Genomic DNA, 24,807 nt, shown 5'->3' with positions numbered 1-24,807 from the left:
AGTAAAAGGAAGGCCGAGGGAGGAATAGGACCCCTGCTAAATGTGAAGAAACAATTGGTGACAGACAGGGGGGACAAGGCTGAACTCCTCAATGAGTTGTTTGCCTCAGTGTTCCTAAGCGAGGGGCACTACAAATCTCACACTGGGGTTGTAGAGAGGCAGCAGCAAGGCACCAGACTTCCATGCATAGACCCTGAGATGGTGCAGAGTCACTTGGAAGAACTGGATGCCTTTAAGTCGGCAGGCCCGGATGAGCTCCATCCGAGGGTGCTGAAGGCACTGGCCGACATCATAGCAGAGCCACTGGCGGGAATATTTGAATGCTCATGGCGCACGGGCCAGGTCCCGGAGGACTGGAAAAGGGCCAATGTGGTCCCCATTTTCAAGAAGGGGGGGAAGGAGGACCCGGGCAACTATAGGCCAGTCAGTCTCACCTCCATCCATGGCAAAATCCTTGAAAAAATTATCAAGGCTTATATTTGTGAGAGCCCGGCAGGACAAATTATGCTGAGGGGAAACCAGCACAGGTTCGTAGCAGGCAGATCGTGCCTGACTAATCTAGTCTCTTTTTATGACCAGGTTACGAAACGCCTGGATACAGGAGGAGGGGTGGATGTCGTGTACTTAGACTTCAGGAAGGCCTTCAAGGTATCCCACCCCATACTGGTGAACAAGTTAAGAGGCTGTGACTTGGATGACTACACAGTCCTGTGGGTGGCGAATTGGCTAGAGGGTCGCACCCAGAGAGTCGTGGTGGATGGGTCGGTTTCAACCTGGAAGGGTGTGGGCAGTGGGGTCCCACAGGGCTCGGTCCTTGGACCAATACTCTTTAATGTCTTCATCAGCGACTTGGACAAGGGAGTGAAATGTACTCTGTCCAAGTTTGCAGATGACACAAAGCTATGGGGAGAAGTGGACATGCCGGAGGGCAGGGAACAGCTGGAAGCAGACCTGGACAGGTTGGACAAGCGGGCAGAAAACAACAGAATGCAGTTCAACAAGGAGAAATGCAAAGTGCTGCACCTAGGGAGGAAAAATGTCCAGCACACCTACAGCCTAGGGAATGACCTGCTGGGTGGCACGGAAGTGGAAAGGGACCTTGGAGTCCTAGCGGACTCTAAGATGAACATGAGTCGGCAGTGTGACGAAGCCATCAGAAAAGCCAATGGCACTTTATTGTGTATCAGCAGATGCATGATGAATAGATCCAAGGAGGTGATACTTCCCCTCCATTGGGCGCTGGTCAGACCACAATTGGAGTATTGCGTGCAATTCTGGGTGCCGCACTTCAAGAGGGATGCGGATAACCTGGAGAGGGTCCAGAGAAGGCCCACTCATATGGTTAAGGGCTTGCAGACCAAGCCCTATGAGGAGAGACTAGAGAACCTGGACCTTTTCAGCCTCCGCAAGAGAAGGTTGAGAGGCGACCTTGTGGCTGCCTATAAGTTCATGACGGGGGCACAGAAGGGAATTGGTGAGGATTTATTCACCAAGGCGCCCCCGGGGGTTACAAGAAATAATGGCCACAAGCTAGCAGAGAGCAGATTTAGATTGGACATTAGGAAGAACTTCTTCACAGTTAAAGTGGCCAAGGTCTGGAACGGGCTCCCAAGGGAGGTGGTGCTCTCCCCTACCCTGGGGGTCTTCAAGAGGAGGTTAGATAGGCATCTAGCTAGGGTCATCTAGACGCAGCACTCTTTCGTGCCTATGCAGGGGGTCGGACTTGATGATCTATTGAGGTCCCTTCCGACCCTAACATCTATGAATCTATGAATCTATGTAGAGCCAGGAGACTTTAGTGGCATTTACTGGCAGGGGGCTTCCACAGTATTCAGAAATGGGGGGTTCTGGCAGCATGGGGATTTGCCTGTGCTGTGATGGCAGCTGGGAGAGAGCATGGAGGTGGCAGGGAGACGGCATGCCTGATTTCGGTCTGGGGCCACATGTGCAACTCTTTACAAAGCACAGCCACAGAGGAAGATATAGTAGTAGTAGAGATGTCCATCTTTTGCCCAATAGACTAGTGGTGGGAATACTTCCCCTAAAAGTGGAAGACTTGGGTTGTAGGCCCTCATTCAATGGGAATTCAAAATCTACATCTTTCACTACCCCTATGACAGCACAGGGAAGTGCTGTGATTTATTATGTTGCTATGAGTTAAGTAGCTCCCTCCTCCCTAGAGGCACATTCTGTCTGGGTACCTCTGTGCACTCTGGATACAGAAATAATAGTAGACTCTTCTTCTTCAGCAATCCCTCGCAGTCAAGGATGATTGCCTTCCATGATTGTCTTATCTGTGTGTGAAAATGGCTGATGAGGCCTATTCTGGATCAACAGGCTGTACTGCAGTTCAGAAGTGTTTCCATGCAAGGTGTGTGGCAGTGGATTCTTGATTTGGTCCACAACTCGCTGTTTCTGCTGCTCCCACTTTTCCATCTCCTGTTGTTGTCATGAGGTTTAAAAGTACTGAGATCCTTGCAGCAGACTCTTCCTCCATTTAGGGCAGTCCCAGGTGATATTCTCCCACAAATTGACATTTCATAGATTTCATAGACATTAGGGCTGGAAGGGACCTCATAAGATCATTGGGTCCAGCCCCCTGCCCAAGAGGCAGGAAGTCAGCTAAGGTCAAAGGATCCCAGCAAGATAAGTATCCAAATGTTTCTTAAAAGTGTCTAAAGTAGGTGTTTGCACCACCTCTAGGGGGAGTCTGTTCCAGGCCTCAGGGGCTCAGACATTTATGTTGCATTTTTAAGTTGGCCTTGAGGACATCTGTCATGTGCTTTCTCTACCCTCCTTTGGAGTGTACACCTTGGCTGAGCTGGGAGAATAAAACTTGCTTTGGGTATCTGTAGTTGGACATCAGGATGATATGGCCAGCCCAACGAAGTTGATGCTGGACGATCATTGCCTCAATACTTGTGGTGCTTGCTTGCAGGAGAAAATTAATGCTGGTGCATCTGCTTTCCCACTGGATTTTGAGCATCTTCCACAGGCAGCATTGATGGTATTTCTCCAACAACTTTAGCTGTCTCCTGTACAGTGTCCATGTCTCAGCTCCATACAGCAAGGTAAGGATCATGACTGCTTGATAAACCATAAGCTTCGTTTTGTATCTGATCTGATGTTTTTATCTTTGAACACCCATTTCTTCAGGCATCCAAAGGCTGCACTTGCACATTTGAAGCAATGTTGAATTTCTTCATTGATGTCAGCCTTCCACAAGCAATGGCTTTTGTATGGGAAGTACAGGAAATACTTAAAATCCTCCAGAAGCTCACTGTGGATCTGGATTGCTGGAGCTGGTGAGTGTTCATTAGGAGCTTGTTGGCAGAGGACCTCAGTCTTCTGAATGTTAAGTGTCAGTTCCATTTACTTGTATGCCTCGGTAAAGACGTTGCCAATTGCCTAAAGGTCTGCTTCTGATTAAGGACGCATTACAACATTGTCAGTGTACTGGAGCTCAATGATTGAGGTTGGGGTGGTCTTGGTTTTGGCTCAGAGTCGGCTGAGGTTAAACAGCTTACCAGCCATTAGGTAATTTAGCTCCAATCCAGTTGGAAGCTTGTGAGTGGTCAGATGTAGTATTGCGGCAAGGAATATTGAAAAGTGTGTTGAAATGATGACTTAAGCCTTGCTTAACTCCAGTTTTAACCTCAAAGGGATCTGTGATAGATCTATGTATCTCTGAATACAGAAATAGTAGTAGTAGTCTTCAGCTTAAACTCTGGACATGGGGAACAACAGGCTGAGCTATACCTGGCCTAATGCTGACTCTGAACAAACTCTTATGACTCAGAAAAGAGACCTGGGAGTCATTCTAGATACTGTTCTATAAAAAGCATTGGCTCAACATGCAGCAGCAACCAAACAAGCTAACAAAATATGGGGCATCCTTACAAAATGGAAAACATCATTATGCCACAGTATAATGGTGTTCACACATTGAGAAGACTGCATGGGGTTCCAGTTTCAGTCTCTTAAAAAGAATGGAATGAGCACTGATCCAAAGAAGAGCAAAACAGATCAGAGGCATGGAGCAAGTTATACTAAGAGAAACTAAAAAAGGCTAGGACTCTTCCTTTAAATTTTGTGCCTTTGTGTGTACCAGCTTTTTATAAGAAGGAGATGAATTTAATTCATACATCAGGTAGAAGAATACATTTGTACTCTTGAATTATGAATCACTACAGCCCAAATTTTCAAAAGGTATTTAAAGCATTTAATTCCCAAAGTTTCAATGGGAATTAGATGACTCAACACCTCTGAGAATTAAGTTAATACAAAGAAAGCATTGTAGAAAAATCTATGAAGAAATTAATAATTATGTATTCTCTAAAGGAACTGGATGGCACACAGTAAATACTGACTGTGATCAGACGCTGAATGATTAATATTAAATGAACCACTGAATGTTCTATTCAGTGACCACCATCTATCTTACAATGAATAAAGCTTAGGTCCTGTAGGGTGAAGGGAGAGGAGTGAACCATGTAGTGCATCATTTAAGAATATAATCATAGCCAAACTTAATTCTAGCTATTCCAAACTTTTGTACAATTGACTTGGCAACCTTCATAATATTCTTTTGAGACAGCTTTTTAACATAGTTTTGTGTGCAGATCACATAGTGAAGTCACTGGGAAAAGTGTTAGTGTCACCTAAAAGTATAAATTCTCTGAAGTATCAGGGCAATTCAAATTCCCAAACCAAATTGCTTATGGTCTAATCCTATATCCATTAGTCTGGAAAAATTTACATTGATTTAAAGGAAACTTTAACTAAGTAAGGAGTGAAGGCAATCATATATAGATATTTTCAGCAAAGAATAGATATAATATACCTCATTATAGAATTTAAGTGGGTAAAACCTTGACCTCCTTATGTTCTATAAAAGGACTGTTTCTTTAATGAAATCTATTTGTGCTATAACAAAATAATCTGTTGGGAGCAATGATTGAAAAGCTACAGATTGTTTGAATTGGTGCTGGTTAGAGATAGGTGGTTACTGGCAGCAAAACATGCATTGAATGTCTCTGTAAAGATTGTCAAAGAACATTAGAAATGGGCAATTTAGGAAAACATATGGAAAAGAATGTCTGAAATCTCTTTTGGCATGGTGGTGTATTTTATTCACATTTTTAATATTAGAGAGGGAAACATAAAATCACAGTATTCAGCAAAGGGAGAGGAAAAGCTCCCTAGGTTATAGAATGCATCTCCCAGCAAAACTGAGATATCTTCCAAAAAAATAAACAAAGATTCTGTAGTGAGAATTAGCACTGCCTCATTGAGGTTCACAGAACTATGCCAACTTATATCTGTTAAAATGTTGGCTCATTTTCAGTTATTAAATGGCTCTTCTAGACTTTCATAGATTTCATAGATTCCATAAACATTTGGGCTGGAAGGGACCCCGGAGGATCATCGAGTCCAGCCCCCTGCCCCAGGGGCAGGAAGTCAGCAGGGATCATAGGATCCCAGCAAGATAAGCATCCAAATGTGTCTTGAAGGCGTTCGAAGTGGGTGCTTGAACCACCTCTGCTGGCAGTCTATTCCAAACCTTGGGGGCTCAGAGAGTAAAGAAGTTCTTTCTTATGTCCAGCCTGAATCAGTCACAGTGGAGTTTGTGACCATTCGATCTTGTTATCCCTTGGGGGGCTCTGGTGAACAGACATTCCCCCAAATCCTGGTGAGCACCCCTGATAAACTTATAGGTGGCCACCAGATCACTCCTGAGCCTGCGCTTTTCCAGGCTGAAGAGTCCCATGGCTCTCAGCCTCTCATCATAAGGTCTATTTTTCTGACCTCTGATCATGAGCATGGCTCTCCTCTGCACCCTCTCAAGCTTCTCCACATCCTTTTTGAATTGTGGAGCCCAAAACTGGACTCAGTACTCCAGCTGCGGCCTCACCAAGGCCGAGTACAGTGGGAGAATGACGTCCCGGGATTTGCTTGAGAAGCATCTATGGATACAAGCCAGTGTTTTGCTCGCTTTACTAGCTGCAGCATCACAGTGAAGGCTCATGTTCATCTTGTGGACCCCCAAGTCCCTTTCATCTGTAGTGATAACCAGTGTAGCACTACCAAGCCTATAAGCATGCTGCAGGTTTTTTCTCCCAAGGTGGAGAACCTTGCATTTTTCGGTGTTGAACACCATCAGGTTCTCATCTGCCCATTTCATGAGTCTGTCCAGATCTGCCTGGATCACCCTCCTAACCTCAGGTGTGGATGCTTTACCCCAGAGTTTGGTGTCATCGGCAAACTTGGTCAGTCCGCTCTGACACCAATGTCCACATCACTGATGAAGATGTTAAATAGTATAGGCCCTAGGACAGAGCTTGTGGGACCCCACTGGTCACAGCACACCAAGACGATTGGCTCCCATCAACCACCACCCCCTCTGGGTCCTACCACAGAGCCAGTTCCCCAGCCAGTGGATCGTGGTGACGTCAAGGCCATAGTTAACCAGTTTAGCCAAGAGGTGATCATGGGAAACCAGATTGAAGGCTTTTTTAAAGTCGAGGTATACAACGTCGATCTCTTCCCCCTTGTCCAGGTGATAAATTACCTGGTCATAAAAGGAAATGAGATTGATCAAGCAAGACCTACCCGCAATATACCCCTGCTGGGTATCCCTCAGGACAAAGATGTAAAGTGAAAAAACAAAACATGCGTACCTACAAAAGATTCCAGATTGGCATGCTCTAATCAACAAGCTAATTAATTAAATCCAAGCTATGTAAATACTGATTCAATATATACACAGACTTTAGAAAGAGCTTTGGACATCCGATTAATTAGCTTAAGCTATAACAATGGTAATCTCTTAAAATGCCATGTGAAAGATTAGAAAGAGCATGATCATCTTCCAAGTACATGCCATATAAAAATTTTAAAGAAACTGTGTTTTAGGATAGATTTGCAGAGAGCATAATGGCAGGTCTTGCTGCTATTTTCTTTTTCTTTTTTTTTTGGAAAAAAGAACCAACCCCAAAACCTAACAGTATATGATGTGGACTTGGAAAACTTCTAAATAGGTGGGAGCTAGATTTTCTGTTAAGAAATAAATGTCTGCAAGTAATAAAAGAAATGTTTGATTTTTTTTCCTTAATACATGCATTAATTAGAGGGTACTCAGTATTTCAATACAAGGGCAATTTAGTTTCAGTGCTATAGCAATAATTAAGGTTGTATCAACACTCACATAAGTAATAGATCCAGTCCAGGTGGAACCAAGAGAAAATCTCTGTTTCTGATGGGAATTGGCTTGGAGCTACACTCATTGGTATTCCACTTTTAACAATAAATTTGCTAAAAATGAAGAGGAAAAAAATTCTACAGCACATGTTTTTAATTTTATATATATTATATATAAATAATAGCAATTTTAAAAATTAGATGTTTAAAGGTATACAACGTAGCATAAAATATGTCCCCACTTTTGCAAATATTTCTAATGATTTATGGACTTCATATGAATATGCTCACTCAGTGAGTTTGGACTATTCAAGTGTGAAAAGTCTTGATCACATCATTTGCATAACTAGGTTTTATATACATACATATGTATTTTTAAAAGCAGTATTATTTTGTGGAGCCTGAAGTGTTCATGTGGAACAGAAAAACTGTCATAAAAATAAATCAGAGAACTCATTAGTGGTAGAAAACTACATATTGTGCATGACAAGACAACTTTTTAATGTTGTTAATATGAACTGGTGAAGCCCCATGTTTTATAGTCTTCTTACCATTAAAAATGGGTTTGTGCGTCTTCCTTAATATATATGAAGATGAACAGTCATAACATAGTAACGATTCAGGTTATAGATTACTATTATATCAGTGATGGCTTTTCATAGATCACTGTAATAGTTGTAAAATAAACACTTTAAAACAACTTTACAACATTTACAAACAAATTTGTAAGAAAAAAGTAAATTCAAGTGATCGATCAAGCAGGACAATTGAGATTGTAAGCATAAGGAGCGTAGAAATGCTAATATATTGTACCACAGGTTTTGACTTGATCAACATAACCCAAGGATACCCTTCCCCCACAAAATCCAGTTACTCAGGCCTTGTTGGGTACAGAAATAAACTAGCAGCAAGCAAACATGACACCAGTTATACAGTACTTCTTTACTCCGTCTGCAGAGCTTTGGGAGGTGTGGTCTCTCTTCCCCCTCTCTCTGGCTTGTTTTCAGTGGCTGCAACTAGATCAACCCTGATGCAGGTGCCCCCTTTACAACAGAAGTAAACCTCTCTGCATATCTAGTCTCCACATCCCTAGTCATTCCCACCCCAATGCATAGTCCTAGCATGATGCTTAAATGTAGAACTTTAAGTGTCAGCTTCCACATGAGGTGTGGGGCTGGAGAACAGCTGAATGTATAGTATCTGCATGAGTACAGGATATAAGGCACAGAAAAGGTTCTCACATCTAAGAGGCTGTTTTTATTTTGGGGAAAAGTTAATACCTGTTCTTTTATTATGTGTTTTCCCTCTCCATGTCTGCTCTGAATTTAGATCTCATTAGCTGCACATGCTCACTTAACCAATCGCTGATCGCTTCAGGATGTCTTGTAGCACAACCATACAGATATAAACAGCCAGATACTTATATTGGTGCAACACTAATCTCAGATGCTGAAATTTTGTGAGGTTGAAGAATCTATATTTTCCAATCCCACACTCTGCAATCTATATTTCCAAGCACAAACTGTTAGTGACCAAGTCAGTACAAAGGGCTGCAGAACATGAAAGACTGTATTTTACAATGTATAGGTAGACATATTGTGTAAGTCAACCCCATATTTCTGTTTAAAAAAGTTACAATTTTTGTATGTCCAGTGTATAAGTCGACCCTGCCTCCATGTGCAAGGCACTGAAAGCCTGGGCAGGCTCATGGGCTCCCAGGAAGTTGGATTGGGCCCCTGGGAGATCAGGCAGTACATGGTCCACTGGCAGCCTGCCCGGCCAGCCCTGGGGTGTGCTGCCACTGCCGCAGAGGGAAGGACCAGGCCCGCCCACAGTTCAGGGGCTGCCCAGCCTGGTGGCAGCTCATTCCCCAGCTGTGGGGCAGGTGGGGAGGCTCCGCTGAAAGCAGGATCTGGCCCCTCACCACTTCTGCCTTCAGCAGGTGCCTGCAACTACCAGGATGTCTGCTGCTGCCCAGGAAGGGGGTGGCATGCCCCCGGGGCAGCTCAGGGTGTCAGGCAGAAGTGGTGGAGGATGCTAGGGGTATTGGGCATGGCTGGCCTCCCCCCCACTCCTGCCTGACACCCCGTGCTGCCCCAGGGCATGCCAGCCCCCCAGGTGGCACCAGGCATCCTGCCAGCCTCAGGTGCCTGTTGAAAGCAGAAGTGGTGAGGGGTCCAGCCCTGCTTTCACCTGAGCCTCCCTGTCTGCCCTGCAGCTGGGGAGTAAGCGGCTGCCAAGCCAGGCAGCCTGGTCCTTTTCTTTGCAGCAGCAGCACTGCCTGGGGCTGGCTGAGCAAGTTGCCAGTAGGCCATGTGCTGCCCAAGCTCCCGGGGTCCTGATCCAGCTTCCAAGAAGCCTGCCAGCATGCTGCCTCTCCCATGAGCCTGCCCAGTCTTCCAGCACTTCACACACTGAGGCAGGGAATAGTGTATAAGTCAAGGTTGAATTTTAAGAGTTAAAAATTTGTCTTCAACACTCAACTTATACACTGTGAAATATGGTAATTCCCCCCTATCCCCCATTGGCAGATCTGGTTATACTAGTCAGCAGGCTGAATGGAATTTCAAGAACTGCTCTTTTTTCTATTACTCCTGAGGTTCTGTGGGATAGTAAGCAATCAGTTTACTTCTTACTATTCAATATCTCCTCACATTCTGCATTCTTGGAAACAATCCTATACCTGGGAATGTGGAGTAAGGTATGTTTATAGCACCCCAAATTCAATACTGGGATTTCAGATGTTTCATTATCATTAAGAACGTTGTACTGGAGAATCTTTTGATAGAGCACTGATTATTAGTATCCCTATAAAATATGACACACTTTTACTTTGGAAATAAATCCGTAAAAGGAACATAGAGAGTCAAGTTATTTCTGACTCTTTTTTCCTTGTAAATTTTTAAGATTAATAAAACCCTGCAACTATAAAGAACAAACTTAATAATATTCATAGAATTAAAGGGTTTTAAAAGGGACCTAATCCAATAACCTGATGTAGGAGATTAGTTAGAACTGTTCAAAAAATAAAAAGAGGTAATATGAACTGATCCTGAAAGGCAAAAAAGTAGCCACTACACTTTCTAAAAAAAAGTATTTTTTGCAGATATGTATCCCCAAGTGTCTATTCATTAGGGTTTTGGCTTTGCTTTTGTAGGATTGCATATTATATTTCTAATTAGATGTCATACTCCTGCTATTAATTCTGAATGAACAATCCAGTGGACTAATTAACTTTGGAATTGCTCATAACAGAACTGTCCAAATGATGCGTCATAGTTTAAATGCTGCCCTCTAGGGCTAAGTGCAGATGGTCAAGAATCTTGATGCTGATTCAATTCAATCTTTGCAGCTTAATCTAAACTGCGTAGATTGTACCAATAAGCAAATAAACAGACATTTACTTTTAATTCCAGATGTGCAGCCACATTCCTGCAGTGGCCCAGGCCAGAAGCTGAGGGGTGCTAGAGCATGCTTCCCTGCTTGGCTGAAGCAGATGACTTGGACCAAGGCAAGCCCACCCTCCCTGCAAGGAGAAGTTTGCAGGGGAAGTGCAAAGCATCATGGGATGCTGGGGGACTGAGTTAACTTGAATCTGAAGGGGGTATGGGACAAGTCCAATAAACTGATTTAACTTGAATCAGTTTAGTCTGATACTACATCCATCCAGGTTTATCTTAAATTAATTTAAATCATTGTGACAGTGGTTTATGTGCACTGAACTTCTGTTGCATTACAGATTTGAACCCATTTCTGATCACTTATGTGGCCTTGTGTGTAATTTCTGTCCCTAATTTAGGAGTAACATGCAGCCCCTGAGCTACCACCTGGCTGCCACTGCTCTTATAACTGTGGCTGAAACAGAAGCTGACATCTTGGGGTTCTTGCTTCCTCCTTCAGCTTTCACTACATGTCCCCACTAGGGGACAGGATGAGGTCTGTCATAAATAAGTCCCTGACGGGGTTAAATGCTCCTGTCACAATGGGCCGAGCGAGCAGTTTTACCCCCCCCACTGTCTTGGCCACCTAATATGGGCATACCCTATGTCATCGATCTGGCACCTCTGTGGAAAATTCTAGTATGTTTGAGTCTAGCAGGTAAATGCTAGGTCTCGGTGGAAAAACACTGTATTGCAGGGAAGAGTTCCCGCCCTGTTATGCAGATACGTGCAACATCATTGGCTGGATGTAAATTATGCAAGATAGATGGTTAGCTATTGGCTCGCCAGCCATATAAAGAGTTAAGCAGTTTCTGCCCAAGGCGGAGTGCCCTGACAACACCTAGGAGCTCTCTGAGCACGCTCAGGGATCACCTCAGGGGCTCGCTGGTGGACTGGCCATCCTCCAACATCTCCCCGTCGCCGAATTACCCGACGTACCCCATTCCTGTTGCATGCTCGACTCGTTGCGCTGCGTTACTAGTTACTTGTTACCGGTCATCGGTCACCTGTTGCAGTTGACGTGTTACCTGCTGTTATTGTAACTAACCAAGTGTGCCTCACCTGCGCCTGTATCACCAAAGGCGTAAGTAAAAACTTCTTCTTTTGAAACCAATACGCTGTCTCGGCCTCTCCATCCACACACCTGCCCAACTGATCCCGCTTTACTTAACAAAACCCCTGACTTCTGGCCCAGCTGGCCCAGCTCCCAGGACATGGCGACAAGGATGGGATCCCAAGGCAATGTGGTGGAGAAGAATGTAATTAAGTGCTGCCCCTGGCGCACCAGGGGGCGCCAAGTAAACCATGCGGAAGAACTGGGCACACATTGCATACCATTGGGCGGCTGGAGGAGAAGGAGAGCACCTCCTCACCGGTTATTTGTCAGTCAGGGGAGAAGGGCTGATTACCAAAGAATGGAAAGTAAACATGACCCCTGCAGCGTTCGGCTGCATAATGGCCGACAATCGGATCCATTTTAGGCCCGTGGACACAATATCGTCCCTGTCTTTAGCAGAGGCCAAGGTAAAGAAGGAGGGAGGCTCGACCCCTGCCCAAGATTTTGCCCATTGCATGAGATATCTGAGGGAAGGAGGAGAACCCACCCCACCGGACCAATTTAATTGTCTGGCCCTGGCACCCGGATCGCGTGGCCACGAACTCCTGGGCCAGCTCCGGGAAGGCCTGGAAACTGAGGGTCGCCACACGGCGAGATGGTCAGGGCCCAAGTGGAATAAAGGCCAAATGATCAATGTATTATTTCGTTCTGCGGTGGGCCTGTTACGAGAGAATGCAAACCTAGAAGCACAGCTGCGCACAGTGGGCATGGAGTCCCTGGAGCAGGCTGCGAGAGGCTCTGAGCAGCCGTTACAAAATGGCTTCCATGAAAATAAAAAAAAGTTTGAAAATGAGGGACAGTCTTATGGGGGAGGGTCAATGATGTTACCACCTTCGGCCCTGCCCCCTGGAAAAGGGTGCGAAAAAATGGGAACCGCCCATGGGGAGTGGTTAGCTACATCACCATCCCTGGCTCCACCCCATGATGTAATGCCAACAGTGGGACCGTCCACTGAGGTGACGTCACCAGAACACCCCCCTCCCTACGAGGGAGGAAAATTGTATCCCTCGCTCCCAGCTGAGGGAGAGCAACTGTATCCAATGACCCCGCTGAGAGAAGGAGATTGTATCCAACACTCCCAGCTGAGGGAGAAGAACTGTATCCAGCACTTCCAGCTAAAGAAGAGAAGCTGCCTTTAGCCACAGCTCACCCAGTAGCTTTAAGAAAACACATTACAGATGCACAAGGTGATACTAGCACTACTGTCACCTATCGAACACGCAACCGACAAGAAATGCAGGAGTTGTGCCGAGAATCGAAAATAAAGAGTGAAGAAACCCTAGCCATGTGGATGGGATGGCTAGTGGTAGAATACGGATCTGAAGCACTGGATAGAGACGAAGCAAGCACGTTAAGCAGACAAGCTGCCTGGAGTGGAGGGCATGCTACTGATTTAAATATCATTATGGAAAGCACTCTTTGGCCCATTCCACTGCCAGCACTCATAGTGGAGCAAGTATCCCACAAGTCTCGTGTTTGGCATGAAGGTCGTCCACCAAATACAAGTGCAGAACAGCTCCTTCTAGCTATCATAGGAGTATCTTATTTGTCATGGAATCCCAGAGTAAATAAATTAGGGTTAAAGCCAGAATGTTATAAATCAAAATGGGCTCATCATTACCTAAGGGACCCTGGAGCAGTCCCAGCAACCCTAGAAGCTATAGAAGCCTGCGTGGAAGTATATGGAAGGATGGATGCCATCACACTTCGACTCTTCCTAAACACGATGGCAGGACAACCAGCAAGAAACCTCTTGAGCCATCTTCCGCGATTGCAGGCACTGATGAATAAGGGTGAGAAGACTTTCCCTGAGACGAAAGATTTACGTTCATCGCATCCAATTGAGACATTGAAGCCAAAGTATCAAGAACCTAACTCACAACGAGGATTAAGCCAATGGCCAGTAAGAACACCTGAGGAGAGAGCTATGTTTGGGTTTTTACTCAATCATACCAAACTTGTGAAACAACAACTGCATATCCTTGGGGATAAAGGCCAACGTCATCTACCCGAAGCAATGGGATTTGAGTTCGGGGACGAGCCAAAACATGAGTAACGGCTGTCGGCTCTGCCAGCAGCCCCCCTCTATCCAGACTTCATAATTGGTTAACCCGGCGTGCTTCGTTAACAAGTATTAAAAATAACTAAGTGCTGTTGTAAGTTTTGTCTTTCAGAGGCATCCACCGAAACTCTGAGACACGCGATGCTCGCTACTCATGAGCCAGACTGACAGGGAGAGAGCGCCACCGCGAGCGTCAACGCATGACGTCACCGCAAATATCATGACACCGACTGAAGCACTTATAGTTGAACTCTTCATAATTAATCTGATTTTATATATATTTGTGTTTCTTGTACATACTTGTTTTGTTTTGTTTTAAAGCTTGTGCAAAACTTTACACCATAATGTTGTAAGTGGGAAGGACTGAAAGAGAACAGTATTAGTGATCTGAAGGTTTGGGGGATGTCGCAAAAAAGGTCAAGTGTAGACAGAAGATGTCGGAATGTGAGGAAAGAGATGAGGGAGATGATGACGGAAAGGGGCAAGTAGTAAAGGAACAAAAGGCAAGGTTCTATAGGAACCTGTACATTAAAAGGAAAAGAAAAGGGACGATCTGGGAAGAGAGGTAATAGTAGAAGAAATAGAAGGGTGTTTGTTAGGAATGAAGAAAATCCCAAGGGTCGAATAAGATAGAGTACTTCGTCTTAATTAATTCAATTGTTAACTTCTCTTATTGCCTTGTTGATACCTCTTTTATATTGGTATCTCTGTTATGTATTGAAATATGTTGTTTTACGCAATATCTTAAGAATGAACTAGTTTTGTTATCCCAGTTTGTATGTACCTGTTTACCTTTACCCCTTAGTGATGACGAGTTCGGAGACGAAATGGTTGTTGAATTGAATCATGTATCCATTGTGCCATGAGCAAGGGGGCATGTCATAAATAAGTCCCTGATGGGGTTAAATGCTCCTGTCACAATGGGCCGAGCGAGCAGTTTTACCCCCCCCCCACTGTCTTGGCCACCTAATATGGGCATACCCTATGTCGATCTGGCACCTCTGTGGAAAATTCTAGTATGTTTGAGTCTAGCAGGTAAATGCTAGGTCTCGGTGGAAAAACACTGTATTGCAGGGAAGAGTTCCCGCCCTGTTATGCAGATACGTGCAACATCATTGGCTGGATGTAAATTATGCAAGGTAGATGGTTAGCTATTGGCTCGCTAGCCATATAAAGGGTTAAGCAGTTTCTGCCCAAGGCGGAGTACCCTGACAACACCTAGGAGCTCTCTGAGCATGCTCAGGGATCACCTCAGGGACTCGCTGGTGGACTGGCCATCCTCCAACATCTCCCCGTCGCCGAATTACCCGACGTACCCCGTTCCTGTTGCATGCTCGACTCGTTGCACTGCGTTACTAGTTACTTGTTACCGGTCATCGGTCACCTGTTGCAGTTGATGTGTTACCTGCTGTTATTGTAACTAACCAAGTGTGCCTCACCTGTGCCTGTATCACCAAAGGCGTAAGTAAAAACTTCTTCTTTTGAAACCAATACGCTGTCTCGGCCTCTCCATCCACACGCCTGCCCAACCGATCCCGCTTTACTTAACGAAACCCCTGACTTCTGGCCCGGCTGGCCCGGCACCCAGGACAAGGTCGAGCAGCCTCATCTGTGGAGCCTGGAGCATCTGTGTAGCATAGTGAAGCAAGCTGAAATTGAAACAGGCCTTGTGCTCAGTGCAGTGAGGGGACGCCTTCACACCTGCATGGTGCTGGAAAGATGTGGGGAGTGCCCACATATGTGGAACACAGTCTGGGGAGCCTGTAGCCCCCACAGAGCGCTCCCCTTCTGGTGCAATCCATGGGGCATATGTCCCCCAGCTGCTTAGAAGTGGGACAGAATTGGCTTATAAGATTGCACTAATAAATCACATAGTTTAAAAAAGTATGATAATGTTTCCTTTTGACACCTGTTAAAACACTCTCATTGGGATAGTATTAGTTTATAGTACATCTTAATGGTTGTACAATGTAGAGATGACCTAATTTTTAAATACCAGTTATACATGGATAATTCCAAAAGGCCTATTGGTAACTGGGTAACTTAACTTGTGTAAGGCTCCAGAATTAGACTAGATGTCTAGAAATCAAATCAATTATCATAGCATGACTTAATTTCAACAACATGTCATTTGACCAGTGCTTAGCATCATGATCATACAGAAGATATAGAGAACAAAAAGAATCAGGAGTAGAGAAATCAAGGTAATCATGTTTATGCATTAATCATGCCATAGTTTTTTTTTTTTCTAAAAGAGCTACTCCTTCCTTCGTCACCCCACAGAAGTATAAAAAAATTGAGATGTATTCTAGTGATCAGTGCAGCATAAATTCATAGATGCTTCAACTGATTTTTTGAAACTTAGGCTTCAAATAAAAATATTTTTAAGTGAATTTATAAAGAACGATTGCCAGGTCCCAATCATGGATGGCTCCAAACCCTTTGGTGTGTCACAAGACTATCAACATTTCAGATGCACACTAAAACCTCTCAGCTTAAGGCTGCAACTGTCATCCCAATGACTTATTCCACTGACAGTCTTCTCCAAGTCATATAGACCTTCCATGTTGAATATTACCTGGTGATAGAGGCTCACAGCGTACTGAAATAATTGGTCATTTGATTTCACTCTACAGTTGAAAAAAAACTCATAAAATTAACAGTGCCAAATATCTTTAGGGTGCTACTGACAGAGAAGCAATTATGGTTTTTGAGCCTAAATGGCTGTTGGTTTTCTGCGTTTCCCATATTTTCTGATTAGACTGAAACCGTTATGCTTAATGATATGTAGTGCCACCAGCTTCAGGAACTGAGGAAAGGAAGAGGATATGGCTGCTATCACATAAGAGGAAATGTTACTAGGTGGAAAACTAACTGACATCTAAATAATTTATTCAACTGATGGCTCTGTATGGAAGATTATGTTCATAAGTGAAAGCCTGTATGCACAAGATAAAGCATACAGTTAGGTTTGTTATGGAGATGTCAGTTGCAGCTGCCAGCTCTAGCAAGATTTATTTTTCTTGTTTTGAGGTATCTCTTATGCAGCGAGCACTCAAAGCACATCTTTAAGTGTTGCTGCTATAAGCAGAGGGGTTCAATAAGAAATAGGAAGTCTGCATTAACAGACTCAGATGTCAGATATAGGCTTCAGTTTTACAGCAAGTGTGGTGTTACTTCTATTTAAGACATTTGTATCACCAGCTTGAGATACCATAGGAAACACTATTACCATTATGGAAGTGGGGAATTTAATGTTTATCCCAGCAGAAAAAAACATAACAAGAATAAATAGTTTGAAGATAAAAATCAAATTAGAAATGTCTTTTTTTCCCCTTTTAATATATAAGCTATGGTAGCCATTGGAACAAATAGTCAAGAGATTGGATGGATTCTCCCTTACTTGGTATTTAAAATAAAGACACCTGTTTGACAGATAAGCTTTAGTTAAATGCAAGCTATGAGATTTTATTTGGGCATAACTTGGTAGAATTCTGTCACTTGTGCTATTCAGAAATAATCAAATTGTCCCTTCTGATGTTACATCTATTTATCTGTGAATCCAGTTCTTAAAAGGTTCCAGAAGTGGAATGTTTTACAAATCTAGAATGTGCATCTTTTGCAAGATTTTTTTTCTTCTACATAACACTCTTAAAGGTACCCACACATCTTTCCCTTTTAAGTGTAATTTATCCCCATATAATACTAATATTGGCAGTTTAGTTCAACCATAGTGAAAGCACATTTTATCAGGTCTCTATTAGTTTTTGTGTTGACTTTTTAGCTCTAAGTGATCTTCTCAGTTTCTCTGCATTCTCAATCCTTATTGGTTCAGTTCTTGTTTGGTTTTCTTGTTCAGATGTCTTTACTTCTGTGTCATTTTCAATCTCCTCTGTCATTTCTTGCTGCTTTGATGTTAGCTCTGCTTCCTTTGGTGAATCTTGTGATGCTGCTTCTTTTCTCCCTTTTATGAGCTGCAAGTGCAGTCTGTTCCTTCTTAACACCTGTCCTTCTGCTGTGACTACTTGATAGGATCTGGGAGCTACCTGATGGGAAACCAGTGCTTTTTGTTTCCACATTCATCCATTTGAAATAAGCATCATAACTCCCTGGACCCCCTGTCATAGTAACATTTTCATTTGAGGTTGTCAATTTTTTAAAATGTTTTCGCATCTTGATTTTCATTCTGATGAGCATCATTCAGAAGATTTGGCAGCCTGGTTCTGAGTTTCCTGTTAAACAGCATTTCTGCTGGGGACAATCCATGTTTCATGGGGGTTGCCCTGTAATTTAAGAATGACAAGTAAACACTAGTGTGTGAATCTATAGCTTTTTTCAACAATTTCTTCACTATTTTTACATTTTCCACCAGACCATTGTATTACGGATATTTAGGACTTGAAGTATTGTGACAGAATCCATATTTGTTTGAAACTCTTTAAACTCAAGACAGCTGAATTGAGGTCCATTGTCTGTTCTCACAATTTGTGGAATCCCATGTCTAGCAAAAATCAATTTGATGCCAGTTATGACATGGTTTGCTGTTGTGCTTTTGAGCAATGCAATTTCAGAACGGTGAGAATAATAGTTCGACACTAAGACATAATTGTTTCCTATGTGCATGAATAAGTCTATGCCACTTAATACCATGGAGCTATGGGTTCCTCCATGACCATCATGGACTCTTTTAGGTCTCCAAAGTTACAGGTCTGGCTCAGCAGTCTGAGGTCTTTGACAAATACCTCTGTTGTTTCACATTCTTTCTGCTGTCTCATGAGGAAATTATACTGTTTAAAGGTTTCATTTTGTTTGGGTATATAATATTCCTCAAACTTTTTTCTTACTGTGCCATAACTTTTCTGTTCTGCTTCTGACAGCTGTAGACTATTATAAAGAGACAGAGCATCTGGGCCTGCTAAAATAATAGCTACCGTGCATGGATCTTCCTTCTCTGTAGTTCCACTGGCCATCATATATATGGTGAAGCTTTGCTTAATTTCTTCCAGTTTTCTGATGCATTTGTGGACAGCTTTAATGCCTTTGGAATTCCAAGATGCTCCATTTTTTGTCTTTCTTCACACCCAACTTGTGGTACCATGTGTTATTCTCAAAAGACCATGAAGTTAAATTTATAAAATGATAAAGCTTGTTTATTTAGCGAGTCTTCTTAGTCTACTGATCTGCTGTTCTCTCCTGCAATCCCCAGGCAAATGTAACAACTTGTACATAACACTCTTCAAGGTATCCACACACCTTCCTTAGTAGCTGCAGTACGTGAACATGTATCACTGTACTGTAACAGAAAGTTCTTAGTAGTAGAAAGTGCAAAGAAAAGGTATAGAAAAGTGAAGAACTATATTGCTGGTAACAGTTTTCCTTTAATAGGTTTGAACACAGTCACCTAGGAAGCTTGCCTCAGTGCTAAATTTCAGTATATTCAATGTATTTGAATATTTTGTTGATTATAAATCCTCTGTATGCATCAGATAAAGACCTTTGACAGAACTAGTTATTGAGATGCCAGTTGCAGCTTCCTGCTCATGTTTCCTTTTTGATTTTTGAGACATCTATCATACAGCAGATACTTAAAACACATTTTAAATTACATGTTTCTTGGGGTATTTTGGCTAAGTTTTTGTGAAGTTGGCTTTTTTTGCACTGAAACACATAAATTTAGTTTTCTTCTGCTTTGATGTGAAAATTGATCTTTAACTGAATGAAATTTCAACATTTTCAAAACTGAAGGTTTTCCTCATTGATGGGATAGTTTTTAATTATATACTAAAATAAAAATAAATTTTGAACTTTGTGTTAAAAAGCAACCTACTTTCATGTATTGAAAACATATATATAAATATATATATCACTGCAACTCTATTTTGGAGAAGAATTAAAGTACAGGTGTTTCATCATGCAGGTGATTTAAGTTAGTTTTGACAAAAGTAGCAAACAGTAGCATGGTGCAATAGATGTCTGTCTATTGCATAGAGATAATCCTTTTATGCTATGAGTGTGATAGAACTGCGCACTATGCTGTGAGCTGAAGCCTGGTGGTGGATCAATCATGATGTTGACAGCTGTTAAATAGTGCCATTGTCAGGGTTAGAATTGCTATTGCTTCCCTCCTGTAAAAAGGTTTTTTTCTTACAGTGTATTTTCCCCACTCTTGTCCAGTGTGTCTCCTTTTCCTCCAAAGACTTTTTCATAGTTAAATAACTGTACATTTTCAGTTATTTGAATAGAATTCAGACCTGATTAGAGAAGAGCCATCTGTCTTCAATATTACCCACTGTGGCAGGTCCTGGCCTCCAGGGGTAGCCACGACAGAACAAGAAGCAATAGTCTCAATGGACCCCTTGACTCCTGTCCTCAACTCTGGCTCCTCAGGATACCCTCCCTTTTTTGTTCCTTGCTAGACCTTGATGTAATTACTTTTAGGGTGAAAGGGAGGCTGCTCCCAGGGTCCCTAAATAAGCCCAGTCTGACTTCACTTTGCTCCTGGGACACTCAATTGTGGCCCTTCTAGCTTTATTAGTGACCCAGGGTACCGGCTGCCTTATGAGCTATTCAAGGCTTCTGTCTGCCCCTGCAGCCATGCCCATGCTTTGCAGATGGTACTTGATCACTTTGGAGAGGTCCCCTAGTTACACTGCAACACTTGGCCCTCTCAGGCCTCAGACATTTGTTGGGGCTTCAGCCCCTTTTCTATAGCTGTGTCTCCTCAGCATAGGTCATAGAATCATAGAAAATTAGGGCTGGAGGTGACCTCAGGAGGTCATCTAGTCCAACCACCTGCTCAAAGCAGGACCATCCCCAATGAGGTCATTCCAACCAGGGCTTTGTCGAGAATCTCCACCCTTAAAAACCTCCAAGGATGGAGATTCCACCACCTCTCTAGGAAACCTGTTCCAGTGTTTCACCACCTTTCTAGTGAGAAAGTTTTTCCTAATATCCAGCCTAAACCCTGCTTGCTGCAACTTGAGACCATTGCTTCTTGTTCTGTCATCTGTCACCACTGAGAAGTCTAGCACCATCTCAGTCTTCCCTTCTGCAGACTAAATAAGCCCTGTTCCCTCAGCCTATCCTCAGAAGTCATGTTTCCCAGCCCCCTAACCATTTCTGTTGCCCTCTGCAGGATTCTCTCCAACTTTTCTACATTCCTTCTGTAGGGGCTTAAAAGTGGACACAATACCGCAGATGTAGCCCCACCAGTGCAGAACAGAGCAGAATAATTACTTCCCTTGATCTGCTGGTAATGTTCCTACTAATGCGGCCTAGTATGCTGTTAGCCTTCTTGGCAACATGGGCACACTGCTGATTCTCATCTATCTTGTTGTCCAGTGTAACCCCCAGGTCCTTTTCTGCAAAGCTGCTACTTAGCCAGTCAATCCCCAGGCTATAGCAGTGCATGGGATTCTCCCATCCTAAGTGTAGGACTTTTCACCTGTCCATGTTCAACCTCATGAATTTTCTTTTTGCCCAATCCTCCAATTTGTCTAGGTCACTCTGAATCCTAGCCCTACCTTCCAGTGTATCTACTACTTCCCCCAGCTTGGTGTCATCCATGAATTTGCTGAGAGTGCAATCCATCCCATCTTCCAGATTGTTAATGAAGATATTGAAAAAAACTGGCCCCAGCACCAACCCCTAGGGCACTCCACTTAATACAGGTGGCCAACTAGACATCAAGCCATTGATTACTACCATCTGAGCCTGATGCTTCTGCCAGTTTTCTACCCACCTTACAGTCCATTCACTCAGCCCATACTTCCTTAGCTTGCTTGTGAGAATGTTGTGGGAGACCATATCAAAAGCTTTGCTGAAATCAAGGTATACCATATCCACTGGTCTCCCTGCATCCACAGAACCAATCATCTCATCATAGAAGACAATCAGCTTGGTCAGGCATGACTTGCCCTTGGTGAATCCATGCTGACTGTTCCTAATCACCTTCTTCTCCTCCACATGCTTAGAAAATCCATTGCTTAGAAGGTGCACTGCTTTGGGCCCCTGGCCTTGGTCTCACCCTTCTTGAGCTCTGGGACAGGTCTCAGGGTCCTGACTCCAGGCTGGGCTACCATCATTGTCTCTGCCCTCTGGTCTCTGACCCTGAGCCAGGCTGCTCACTGCCTCAGTCTTCTGCTCCCTGACCCAGGCTAAGCTGCCTGATGCCAAGTGCCCTACAAGGCACCCTTCTGTGGCCTCCACTTTGACCCTGTAGTCACAATCCAGTCCTCTGGTTGAAACTAAACCATAAATGCAAGTCACTGCTTCATATTCGCAAAGTCCCCATCTGTATCACTATACCACTGCAAAGCCCTGCCAACCACTTCCCCACTCTCTGGCTTTCAGCCTTGGGAGTAACAGCCATACCCTGAGGCTCCCCGCCCCTCCAGCCTGATCTGGGCGGACCTCCTCACCCTGTAGAGTTGAGTGTTACAGCCCCCTGCCTCAGGAACTGAGGCTTATATCCCCTGGGCTCCCCCCCGCTTTCAGTCAAGTGTGCTCTCCTGACTGGCCACAGACGTGTCTCCTCAGCTTAATGGGTGGCTTACTGCACCTAGGCTGCAGTTGCTTCCTTGCTGCTTTCCTTCCTGCAGCTAACCCTTGTTTAACTGCCTGGGGTCCTTTCTGCTGCTGTCTCTCTCTCAAAGTAAAAGGTGCCCCTGGCTCCCTGTTATACCTGCTTGCCACCATCTCACTGTCCAGTTGTTATTAATATATATGTTGGTGATCCATTGAGTTGGGAGATATATATTATTATTATTATTTTTTATGGGTGTAGCCCAAAAGAACAGCACTACTAGGGGTGGGAGAGCAGGGCACCAGCCCCTGGTGCCAATTTAGAATAGGTGCCAGAATGCTGGCCCCCAAACAGCCTACACCTCAGCAGCAAGTGGAGAATGTCAGGGATTAGGTAAGACTTCATCCCCCTCCCTCCCCTGCTCTTTTCCTTGGGTACAAGAATTCCTAGTTATACCTGGTTACACCTGAATGATGATTGCCCATACTGCTCATGTTTCTTTAAAAATAGTTCAAGAAAATGAGTTCTTAAAACAAAACAAAGCAAAAAACCTTAGATGGAACATTTGGGTCAGGGAGACACGTGCTGAAACTTGAAGCTTGAAACTACTTTGCTATTCAATCCACATATCTTCTCTCTAATATTCTTATTCTAAGGCTCCACAAATAAGAGAGTTTTCCACATGCATATCCTAAGAGTTACCTCCTTTTGTACTGTTATGAAACACAGCCAAAATAAAACTCTATATTGATTACTAATCTGCCAAAATTGTTTTTATAACATTATCAATCATTTTGACTACAATATTTCCTTTATTTCCCAAATCCCTACCCTCTAAACTTTAATTTTGCACAAAATTATATCCTTACCCAAACATGGAAACAAAATACAACACATCAGCCACTTGCTCAGAAATCTTCAATGCCTCACAGTCCATTTCAGATGCATGTGAATATAAAATAGCTAGGATAGCAGGTTAGCAACGATCTTGGCTTCTCAGTTTTCTGATCTTGAAATATTTTCTATTCCATTTTCTACATTCCTTAAATAGCAAGCTTGATTTCTTGTTCAGTTTTTTTGTGTGTGTTTGTACAAGTGGTCAATACCAAAACTCTTTTTCCTTTAAAAAACTTGTTTGAAGTCCCCAGGCAACAATCTATCCACATCAAGAAATAGTCTTATATTCATACTTAACTTTTGGTCAATATTTATGACCCATTTATATCTAGGGGACAGATATATATGCCCAGTAAATACACACTCATTCCCTAGAGTATACTTATAAATTATGGTATGTGTACTTATACTTCTTCTCTATATTCAGGCCATTGGTATTGAAATTCCTAATATTTTTCAAAATAGATAGCACTTCTAAAATATTACTACATTGTATTCAAAATGAAATGTCATCTTAAAGCCTGTTCTGGTCTATGAGGGCCCATCCCTTTAGTGGAAATTGATTCGTATTCTTCATAGCTGAATCTAATCTCTAAAGAGCTAGAAGTCATGTACAAAGGAGATAAGCATTGTTAAGTAGAACAATTCAAAGTAGTATATGACAATCAATAAGCATACCATTGTGGAAATACCATGCCTTTCAAAGAATTACAGTTAACCCAGCATTATTATTTGGTAAAGTCTTTTAAACTAACTTTTCAAATATTTTGCTTGCTATAACTGTGATATTTTGTTACTATTTCATAGATTCATAGATGTTAGGGTCGGAAGGGACCTCAATAGATCATCGAGTCTGACCCCCTGCATATGCAGGAAAGAGTGCTGGGTCTAGATGACCCCAGCTAGATGCTTATCTAACCTCCTCTTGAAGACCCCCAGGTTAGGGGAGAGCACCACCTCCCTTGGGAGCCCGTTCCAGACCTTGGCCACTCGAACTGTGAAGAAGTTCTTCCTAATGTCCAATCTAAATCTGCTCTCTGCTAGCTTGTGGCCATTATTTCTTGTAACCCCTGGGGGCGCCTTGGTGAATAAATACTCACCAATTCCCTTCGGTGCCCCCGTGATGAACTTATAGGCACCCACAAGGTCACCTCTCAACCTTCTCTTGTGGAGGCTGAAAAGGTCCAGGTTCTCTAGTCTCTCCTCGTAGGGCTTGGTCTGCAGGCCCTTAACCATACGAGTGGCCCTTCTCTGGACCCTCTCCAGGTTATCCGCATCCCTCTTGAATTGCGGCGCCCAGAATTGCACGCAACTGCGGTCTGACCAGCGCCCGATAGAAGGGAAGTATCACCTCCTTGGACCTATTCGTCATGCATCTGCTGATGCACGATAAAGTGCCATTGGCTTTTCTGATGGCTTCGTCACGCTGCTGGCTCATGTTCATCTTAGAGTCCACTAGGACTCCAAGATCCCTTTCCACTTCCGTGCCACCCAGCAGGTCATTCCCTAGGCTGTAGGTGTGCTGGACATTTTTCCTCCCTAGGTGCAGCACTTTGCATTTCTCCTT

At 43.4% G+C, this 24,807-nt stretch overlaps 1 protein-coding gene across 2 annotated transcripts; it reads left to right on the top strand.

Annotated features, from left to right (window-relative positions):
• Nucleotides 1-313: 313 nt before the first annotated feature.
• On the top strand, nucleotides 314-15,310 carry LOC109281620 (uncharacterized). Of its 2 annotated transcripts, none has more exons than XM_059721855.1 (4): nucleotides 314-648; nucleotides 2,939-3,071; nucleotides 3,157-3,305; nucleotides 10,617-15,310. In XM_059721855.1, the coding sequence occupies exon 4, from the start codon at nucleotides 11,946-11,948 to the stop codon at nucleotides 12,894-12,896; it is 951 nt and encodes a 316-aa protein (XP_059577838.1). In that variant the 5' UTR covers nucleotides 314-648; nucleotides 2,939-3,071; nucleotides 3,157-3,305; nucleotides 10,617-11,945; the 3' UTR covers nucleotides 12,897-15,310. The 2 variants fall into 2 exon arrangements, with proteins under 2 accessions (XP_059577838.1, XP_059577839.1); XM_059721856.1 differs by lacking the exon at nucleotides 314-648 and adding an exon at nucleotides 1,081-2,371.
• Nucleotides 15,311-24,807: the final 9,497 nt, after the last annotated feature.

The sequence above is a fragment of the Alligator mississippiensis genome, chromosome 2 (assembly GCF_030867095.1).
Source record: "Alligator mississippiensis isolate rAllMis1 chromosome 2, rAllMis1, whole genome shotgun sequence".
Classification (NCBI taxonomy): Eukaryota; Metazoa; Chordata; order Crocodylia; family Alligatoridae; genus Alligator; species Alligator mississippiensis.
The sequence above is the reverse complement of the archived record's forward strand: the minus strand, read 5'-3'. Positions and strand labels throughout refer to the sequence as shown.